A 10,087-nucleotide genomic window follows, 5' to 3' on the forward strand; every position below is an offset into this window, starting at 1 on the left:
AGACCGCTGCCAATAGGAGGCAATGCTGTATTAAAACATAGCGTAACACATTTACATTCAACAGAACACATTGGTTGTTGTTAGAAATTACGTTGTATTTTAAAACTTTCAATCAGTGCTATTATGTCATAGACAAGGGTATACTCATTTTTTACTCAACTCACTCACAGTGAGTTGTTTTGAACGCTAGAGGGAGCTTCGCGTGTTGTAGTGATCAAACACTACAAATCTCTCGCGCAACAATACCATACACATGCATGTTGTATGTTGTGACAAATTACATAAGTACAGACCAGATTATATACTTATGACTAGAAGTATTTGCAAGTACAGTCTGCGAGAAAATAACTAACGAAATGGCGGACGAAGGTTGTACTGAAACCATCGTGAGGTAACCAAAAACGTTTTACTGTGTCCGAACATTGACATTTGACTGTTGACTTTTAGCTTTCGCTTCCCAGCATCCGCGTGATTATGAGACATCCTGTGTAGGCAGATGAACAGTGGTACATTGTTTACGGACGTTTTAACTATAATTAATGTAACTCTGTCCACAAGAAAGCATTGTGTTCCCTTCTAAATATTCTACACATTTCCAGTGTTGTTCCTGATGATGAAGGGAAAGAGAAATTTAAGAAATGTGACCAGATAGCCTTTCACAGGTTTGTTAAACATGTATTACATTAGAAACAATGATGGTGCCTCATTATCGTCATAAATGCTTTACAATATTGTTTTTATTGATAAATAGGCGACAAGTGCAGGGACCCACCTTGCACTACTGTGCACTATTGGACACCCTTGTGCTCAAAGAGAAAGTGGCGATATTTGAAGTGTTGGAACCAGATTCTCAGGTAATGAGTTTGTCTCTCCAGCATAATATGCATTTAGCTAGGTATGTTAGTTACCTGTCAGGCAACTGATGGCTGAGGATTAACAGCTGAGTTTTGTAAAGTGTTGCTAATCTAGGTGGAGAAGGATACAAGGTTAAATGCCAGACCAAGTTATTTGTAGTTTATTATTAAGAAATTATGCAATCAAACAATGAATACAACACACCAGGATGTCTTCAGTTTAGATCAGTGATACCAGTCGATGTTGCCAGTCTCGCTTCACAGAGTAAAGAGTCACAGAGTAGAGCAAACAAAGGCCCTGGTGAGAACAGACTTGACAGAAGTCAGAGAGAGTTGTGCCCAGTCCAAATTCTGTCTACCTGCCCAGAGCACACAGGTCTTGTACCCCTCCTGAGAGAGAGGGGTTTGTGAGGTCGTTGGTCAGAAGACAATGGGGAGGGGATGTGTTCATCCTATTAGGTGTCAAAGGCGTTCGTGGTCACTGAGGGTGGGCAGTCCAAGGGTCTGATGGCGTCACAAGGGAAGGGGGCAGACCAGACCCAAAGGTCTGATGATGTAAGGGGAAGGGGGGGGCAGAGTCTCCAAGGGGGAGGGAGGCATCCAAGGGTGGGCAGTATATCCAATGGGAGAACAGAATATCCGAAGGTGGGACAGACCAGATGGTCTGATGATGTCCAAGAGCAAAGAGTTACATCCTCCACGGCCCAATGCATCTCCTTATCTCCTGATGTTGACACTTTTACTCCAAATGGCTGTGAGGCCCATTGTACCTGCTCCAGTCCCATAGTTTTACCATCTCTCCTCCCCTGTTAGCATGCTGACCTTCTGCATTCCTCCTCACACCAAAAGTTACATTCCTCAGAACATGGTTCACTTTTCACTGACTTAGAAACATTCTAGTGCATAAGTTCATCTGTTCTAATTGAAGCATATGTTCAGCATTTTCATTACACATTTTGTATAATTGAGGTATTGATTGTCATAACAGCATTGAATTAGAAATATAGATTTCATTCCTCCACAGTGTGAGCCTCAGCGTTGACCAGAAACCTTATCTTCCCAGGTGAGACTGCTGCTCACCATATCAGCAATCAGTAACGGAAATGCTGTCAGGATCTTCATCGATGAGCTCCAGCCCATTAAAGCTCGCTACCGGGTCCAAGATGTCCTGATTCAAGAGCCCATCTGTGAACCGTAAGAACCAGTCCTTCAGCTATGGTTTTGATGAGATTGTTGCACCGTGCCTAAAAGCATCTGCTAAAAGCATCTGCTAAATGAACAAAATGTTTATGTAGTACTCCTAGTACATCTATCGTTAACGGTTTCATTGATCCGACCCTGTTCAGCCCGGGTAGGTTTCCATACTGTTTAGACTTCTGGAGGTGACCTCTCAGTGTTCCTCCGGCAGGCTGAGGGTCCAGCAGAGGAGGGGGGACTCTGTGTCTCTCACCTGGGGACTGGGCCAGCACCAGGCCAGGGTGTGGAGCCGGCCTCTCCGTGTGGAGGTGTTGTGTGGAGAGGAGGTGGTGGTCACATTCAACCCCACAGACAAACTGCGCTTTGAGACTCTCCAGAACCACTCCAGGTAAAGACAGGAGGGGGGGAAAGGAGAGAAGATCGGTTGGATAGAAGTTGTGGAGGAGAGGAGAGGGAGAGGAGGGATGGGAGCTTAAGGAAACAAGCATTTTCTAACTGAAATGTGCTCTTTTTTTCTAACCCTTTTTCTCCCAGAACCTCCCAGACTGAGGTGAGCATGTCTGAAATCAGTATAAAACAAAACATTCTTCTCCTTGCTGTTCATCTGGATCTTGTCTGACTTTGCTACACGTTTTTTCCCCCCCAGAATCATGACGAACAGTCAGGTTTACACAGAGAGACTTTCAGACAGTTTGTTGACATTCAAGCCAATGGTAGATCCACACTTTGATTAATCCAACTCAAACCCAGTCCTGACCCCTGACCCACTAGTGACCATCTCGTTCCCTCCGCAGGCCCCAGTAGCGTGGGAGCTGACTTCAGGTTCCATGGGTTCAGACATGTGTACGGACTCCCTGAACACGCCGACAGCCTTCTGCTCAAGGACACCAGGTTAAATCGTTTTATTTTATATCTTGTGTAATGCCTACTGATGGTAGTATTGCAAGGCTAATGTAAGCGCTGCTAGGCTAATGCTAGTGTGCTAGGTTAATATTAGCGCTGTGCTCTTCCCAGGGGCAGTGAGCCGTATCGCCTCTACAACCTGGACGTGTTTGCTTATAAAACCAACAGCCGTCTGGGGCTGTACGGCTCGGTACCTCTGCTGCTGGCCCACAGGCCTGACAGAACCTTGGGGCTGTTCTGGCTCAATACCTCCGAGACCCTGGTGGACGTCCACTACACCCCCAGCCATGAGGAGGTAACACACACATAGGGCTGGGCGATATATAAGAAAAATGTGATATCTCGATATTGTCAAAATGTTTACAATATTCGATATATATCTCAATATGTTTGCAAAAAAGTGCACATGCTCTTTGTGAGCTCTTTGTGAGCATGTGCACAAACGGTGTCTGTGTGTGTCTGTGTGTGAACACAGAGGAGCCAGACGGTGATTTTAAAACACAAGGACCAGCAAAAAAATATATAAATAATATTCGATATTCACGATATTTTCACATTTTACATCGTCGTCAGAATTATTGCGATATTATCGCTAATATTCGATATATCGCCCAGCCCTACACATACACCTGTATACACACACTACTGCCAAAAGCAGCACTTAAAACTAAAAAAAACACCTCGAAATTGTCCACAGAGAAACAAAGCTGGAAGCTAGCGAAAAATCGACTTTAAACCTTGAGAGATGGCGACCCGTTTCCACAAGTGGCTGCTAACATAGTATAATTTATTCACACAAATATATTATTATTTTTGAATTTATAAGCGTTTTTGATGTTTAAGATTTTTTGAAATGAAAGTTCTTCTTTAAAGAAACTGTATTTTGCGTCTGAAGCCTATGTTCGGGCAAATCTTTTACAAAGTCGAACTCGCTGCTATTAAAAGTAATAGTAATATAAGTAAGAATATGACTTTGTACAGAAAGTAATAATGTAACTTAATCACACTACTCTTACTGAACAATAAGTAATAACTAATATATTACTTTTTACCCCCCCGTGAAGAGGAAGAGGAGCAGGGTTCCTCCTCAGACAGACGTGGGCTGGCTGTCAGAGAGCGGGGTGCTGGACTGCATGGTGCTGCTGGGCCCCACCCCCCACCTCGCCTTCAGCCAGTACGCTCAGCTCACAGGTACAGCATGCCACCCCCCACTTCTGATCCTCCAGCTTCTGCTTTCTACTTTCTTTGCACTTGTATGTCGCCCTGTGTAAAAGTGTCTGTTAAATTGTGTAAACACATTAAAAGTAATCAAATTAAAATGGTCTCTCTGAGATTAATTAATGAGGTTCTGCTCATTATTACTGCAACATAGGGTTCTTTCGTTCAGCTGGACATTAGAGTTTCTAAATGTGTTCATGTTGTGGTCTGGTCAGGCCCGCAGGCCCTGCCCCCCCTCTTCTCTCTGGGGTACCACCAGAGTCGCTGGAACTACGACGACGAGGCGGACGTGAAGGCGGTGGACGCTGGCTTTGACCTTCACGCCATCCCCTATGATGTCATCTGGCTGGACATCGAGCACACGGACGGGAAGCGCTACTTCACCTGGGACCCGGTCCACTTCCCCGATCCGCTCGGTCTTCAGCGCCATCTGGTGGCCCGGAAGAGGAAGGTCAGGGTGGCTCCTGTGTTTCTGCTTGGTGGATGGCTCCACAGGTTGAGGTTGGTTATAGATGCTGACCTGTGGGCATCTGGGAAGCCGTCTTTGAGATTTCTTATGAAGACGGCTATAAATATCAAATTTGATTGGATGTTTGTTGTGCCGCTGACACTAACATCTTATCGTTGGTCACACATGCTGCAGTTGGTGGTCATCAGTGATCCTCACCTCAAGATGGACCCCGGATGGCCGTTATACAATGAGGCGAGAAATGGTGGCCATTTTGTGAAGGACAGAGAAGGGAATATCTATCAGGGATCATGCTGGCCAGGTCCGTTTCTTGTAATGTAATATGTTCATTTAGCAGACGCTTCTATCCAAAGCAACATACAGGGGAGGATTTGAAGCTCTTATCAGTGAAATGCTCTACGACACTACCCTTCCCAAATCATTCTCAAATAATTTCATTCTGCTTTGTCCTTCTGACTTGCATACCTTACCCCCCCCCCCCACCAGGTGAGTCCTGCTACCTGGACTACAGCAACCCCGCCACTCGTTCCTGGTACTCCACACAGTTCAGCCTCGACAAATACACTGTGAGTGAGGACATCTGAGCACAGCACACCTGGAACATGCCAGCTGACCAGGTATCTGGAAATCCTGACAACGTGTGTTTGCCTGTGGCCCAGGGCTCCACACCCTCCCTGTTTGTGTGGAACGATATGAACGAGCCCTCGGTGTTCGGGGGCCCAGAGCAGACCATGCCCAAGGACACAGTGCATCATGGCGGCTGGGAGCACAGGGACCTCCACAACCTCTATGGCTTTCTCCAGGTGACCTCGCCCCCCCCCACCCCCACCCCCCCCACCCCCGGCAGCACAGAGGCAGGAAGTGGACTGTGTGACAGTGTATGTGTATGGAGTGTGTAACACTGTGTGTGTCCCTCCCAGCACATGTCCACGGCGGAGGGCCTGGTGACCCGCTCGGCAGGGTCAGAGAGAAGCTTTGTCCTGTCTCGCTCCTTCTTTGCTGGCTCTCAGAGGTTTGGTACGTTTCCAACAGGTTTGCTTATGTTACAAACATGGTTGGTGCGTTACGAATAGAGGTTTGGTAGAAACAAGAGAAAATTAGGTAAAAAAGAGTCTGAATAACACTGTTGTGTGTGTGTGTGTGTGAGACAGGTGCAGTGTGGACCGGTGACAACGTGGCGTCCTGGGAGTATCTCCAGATCTCCATCCCCATGCTCCTGTCTCTCAGTGTGGTGGGCGTGGCCTTCTGTGGAGGTGAGGACTGGACGTGGGACCTGAGACAATACAGCTGTGACGTCACAAGGCTACACCTTCAATGCCTTAAAACGCCAACAATGCTGGTTGTTGTCCTTTGACCTTGCCTGGTGTTTGATAACCATCAGTAACTGTGGCACTAAGTATATAAACTGATAACAGGTGTTAGATGCTGACTAAACTGCGTGCGTGTGTGCGTGTGTGTGTGCTCCAGCGGATGTGGGTGGGTTTGTGAAGGACCCACACCCAGAGCTGCTGGTGCGCTGGTACCAGGCCGGCTCACTGCAGCCCTTCTTCAGAGGCCACTCCGCCATTACGACACGCCGCCGCGAGCCCTGGCTGTTTGGGGACGCCGTCACGGCAGCCATCCGCAGCGCCGTCCAGAGCCGGTACCGCCTGCTGCCCTACTGGTACACCCTCTTCTACCTCAGCCAGCGCTGCGGCCTGGCCCCGCTACGGTGAGGGCTGCCCCCTGCTGGGGGGAGGGAGTAGTGAGGCCTGCTCCTGTGCTGACTGGACCGTCGCTTTGGATCAAATAAATAATTCATAAATACATTTATGAATTATGAGATTGATCTTCTACTTGTGTGTTTACCTCAGACCGCTGTGGGTAGAATTCCCCAGAGAGGAGAACACCTTCTCTGTGGACCACCAGTACATGATCGGTGAGGATGGATCCTCATCTGTCACTGTCAGTGAAGGAAGAGAATGGATGGAGGATGGATTTTGTGAATGAAGAATGTATTTGGTGAATGGAGAAGGTTCTGTATGCATGACATGTTTTATGAAAGGTCGGGCCAAGTACAAATTTCGATCCTGGATGGACACAGAAGTTTTATTTGATTCTAGATACTATTGCACTTTATTCTACTCTGCTCTACTGTTATCTGCTCTGCTTTATTTGACTCTACTCCATTTGACTCTACTCCAGCCTACTCCATTCTACTCAGCTCTATGATATTCTCTCTTCAGTCCTGCTGTATTTTTTACCGCAGGTGGACCAGTGTTGTAACAGTTCTGTTTCCATGCAGGGGCTGCCCTGCTGGTCTGTCCTGTAACTGAAGCTGGGGCTAGAGAGGTCCAGGTGGTACTTCCTGGCTCTGGGGAGGTAATTGCTGTCGCCTCCCTCTAGTCGTCCGTGGGCACGAAGATTATTTTTGTTGTCATACATTGTGTCTGAACTGGTCTAGGTCTGGTATGATATGCTCTATCTGCTGTAGGTCTGGTATGATGTGCTCTATCTGCTGTAGATCTGGTATGATGTGCTCTATCTGCTGTAGGTCTGGTATGATGTGCTCTATCTGCTGTAGGTCTGGTATGATGTGCTCTATCTGCTGTAGGTCTGGTATGATGTGCTCTATCTGCTGTAGGTCTGGTATGATATGCTCTATCTGCTGTAGGTCTGGTATGATGTGCTCTATCTGCTGTAGGTCTGGTATGATATGCTCTATCTGCTGTAGGTCTGGTATGACGTCCAGTCGATGGAGCAGGTCAGAGGAGGCCAGACCGTGAGGATGCCAGTGACCCTGGACACAGTGAGTTAGATCACATCAGACTACTTTATATTACGTTCAATTGTTATAGGCTGTTATTTGACGAGCTCAGAAATGTGATTTTAATAGAAATATATATCTAAGAGGAGACTTTTGCCAAACAGCAGCATCAAACATAGAAACATTCTCTCCTGTCTGCCTTCCACCCCCTCTCTCTCCCCCCCTCCTTCCACCCCCTGTCCCCCCCCCCCCCCCTCTTCCACCCTGTCTCTTCCCCCCGTGTGTCCAGGTCCCTGTGTTCCAGCGTGGGGGCACGGTGGTGCCCAGGAGAGCAGGCTGTGGCTCCTGCACAGCTGACCTGGAGCTCCTCCCCTTCTGCCTCACCGTGGCGCTGGGCTCCAACGTGAGCACCCCCCCCCCAGCTTTATCAACCTGACTGCTCAAATTTGAGTTCGAATAGATCAACAAAATAATCTTAACTCAACAAAGATGGCAGGAATATATTTGAGGCCCTACTTGATGACTCGGCACATGTTCTTTGGACCGTTGTGAGGTAACTGGCATTCTGACTGCAGTTCTCCCTCCGTCCTGCAGGGCGGGGCTGTTGGAGAGCTGTACCTAGACAATGGCCACTCCTTTGGGTACCGGGACAGAAAAGACTTCTGCCTGCGCCGATTCAGCATGCTGTCAGGCCGTCTGGTCTGCTGGTGAGGCAGGCACACACACACACACTCATATATATTCACACATGGAAACTTACTGCACATACACACACACTGCACACACACACTCTAAAAACACAATAGCAATGAGAGAGTTGATCACACTGACGGTGACAATGTAATCAATGACATGAATCCAAGACTTTTGTGGTGTTACTATGGTGACCCCCAGCTGTGCCAGCGAGGAGGGCCGCTTCACCTCTGGCAGCGTGGTGCAGTCTGTCATCGTCATGGGGATGAGTAAGAAGCCCTCCAGAGTGACAGCACACATCTCAGGTGAGGCTCTGTGACATCCTGCCGCCATGGTTACTATGTACACGCCAAGGGCTGTAGTTGAGAACAGCTGAAAGTCTAGCAACTACCCAATGTAAATACAGATATTACTTTCATAAGAGGGATTCCTTGTTTTTACTTAAGTATAAATCTTAAGTAATTGAACTACACATTTAGTGAAATGATAATAATATGATACCTGTGATTCACCAGCTGTGGTTCTGTATAGAGGCCTTCGCTGGTGTTGTAGTGACTCAGTATTTTCCTTCCAGCAGGTTCCAAGTCCGTTACTGTGAAGTTTGGGTTTGAGGAAGCGGGGCACGTTCTGACGGTGACAGGACTGAACCTGAAGGTGGAGGAGGACTGGGAGATCCACACAGAGTAGGGGGTCAGAGGAGTAGGGGCTGGGACTGGAGGAGTAGGGGGCCAGAGGAGGAGGAGTAGGGGCTGGGACTGGAGGAGTAGGGGGCCAGAGGAGGAGGAGTAGGGGCTGGGACTGGAGGAGTAGGGGGCCAGAGGAGGAGGAGTAGGGGCTGGGACTGGAGGAGTAGGGGGCCAGAGGAGGAGGAGTAGGGGCTGGGACTGGAGGAGTAGGGGGCCAGAGGAGGAGGAGTAGGGGCTGGGACTGGAGGAGTAGGGGGCCAGAGGAGGAGGAGTAGGGGCTGGGACTGGAGGAGTAGGGGGCCAGAGGAGGAGGAGTAGGGGCTGGGACTGGAGGAGTAGGGGGCCAGAGGAGGAGGAGTAGGGGCTGGGACTGGAGGAGTAGGGGGCCAGAGGAGGAGGAGTAGGGGCTGGGACTGGAGGAGTAGGGGGCCAGAGGAGGAGGAGTAGGGGCTGGGACTGGAGGAGTAGGGGGCCAGAGGAGGAGGAGTAGGGGCTGGGACTGGAGGAGTAGGGGGCCAGAGGAGGAGGAGTAGGGGCTGGGACTGGAGGAGTAGGGGGCCAGAGGAGGAGGAGTAGGGGCTGGAACTGGAGGAGTAGGGGGCCAGAGGAGGAGGAGTAGGGGCTGGAGGTGGAGGAGAAGTACATTTGATTCACATAACAAATGCTTTTATCATACAAATAAAAATCTTATTTTGAGATATCTCATCTCAACTAAAGTGCAATAATAACTTCTCAAGGACAATATGATGTAGTAGTTTTGTAGTATAGTACTTCATAGTTTAGTACTTTTATAACATAGTAGTACTTTATATAGTATAGTTAGTACTTTAAAGTATAGTATTTTTATAATACTTGTTTAAATAACAAGTACCTAGTCCACTGCAATATGAAGAATATTTAAATGTTGTTTGATTGTGAATGAGCAGGAGGTTAGTGGTGAAGAAAATGAAATGCTGACTTGTAATGATTTCACACAGTTGCAATATCTTGCCTAAGAAAATAAAAGCCCTGTACGTTAAACATCAACCGGTCGCTATTCTGCTGTGAAAGAGGAGCTGGTTTGTGTCTATGATGCGTATCTGTCATGATGACCAGTGAAGAAAGCCCTGGCCGGGTGACCTCACCTGGTCCCAGGTGGATAAAGGTCATGTCCAGGGGTTGTGGTCTGCTTTGTGTGCGGTTCTGTTGTTGCTGTGGGAGTATTGTGGCTAAGGTGACGAAACTTAAAGGATAGACTTGACCTGTCCTCGAGGTTTGGGGTAGTGCTTGGTCCTGAAGGAGGGGTGGGTGCGATTCACCATGTGACACGATCGCATTGATG

The 10,087-nt window shown here is 48.2% G+C and overlaps 1 protein-coding gene across 2 annotated transcripts; it reads left to right on the forward strand.

Annotated features, from left to right (window-relative positions):
* Positions 1-243: 243 nt before the first annotated feature.
* On the forward strand, positions 244-9,281 carry ganc (glucosidase, alpha; neutral C). 2 transcript variants are annotated; one of them, XM_062469291.1, is made up of 24 exons: positions 244-391; positions 600-662; positions 752-854; positions 1,918-2,048; positions 2,263-2,439; positions 2,586-2,601; positions 2,698-2,764; positions 2,846-2,942; positions 3,066-3,249; positions 4,019-4,145; positions 4,388-4,623; positions 4,816-4,942; positions 5,128-5,207; positions 5,301-5,444; positions 5,562-5,658; positions 5,793-5,894; positions 6,109-6,352; positions 6,495-6,559; positions 6,926-7,002; positions 7,355-7,429; positions 7,677-7,790; positions 7,982-8,094; positions 8,282-8,385; positions 8,655-9,281. In XM_062469291.1, the coding sequence occupies exons 1-24, from the start codon at positions 357-359 to the stop codon at positions 8,765-8,767; spliced, it is 2,691 nt and encodes an 896-aa protein (XP_062325275.1). In that variant the 5' UTR covers positions 244-356; the 3' UTR covers positions 8,768-9,281. The 2 variants fall into 2 exon arrangements, with proteins under 2 accessions (XP_062325275.1, XP_062325276.1); XM_062469292.1 differs by having other exon boundaries at positions 8,658-9,281.
* Positions 9,282-10,087: the final 806 nt, after the last annotated feature.

The sequence above is a fragment of the Osmerus eperlanus genome, chromosome 9 (genome assembly GCF_963692335.1).
Source record: "Osmerus eperlanus chromosome 9, fOsmEpe2.1, whole genome shotgun sequence".
Taxonomy (NCBI): domain Eukaryota; kingdom Metazoa; phylum Chordata; class Actinopteri; order Osmeriformes; family Osmeridae; genus Osmerus; species Osmerus eperlanus.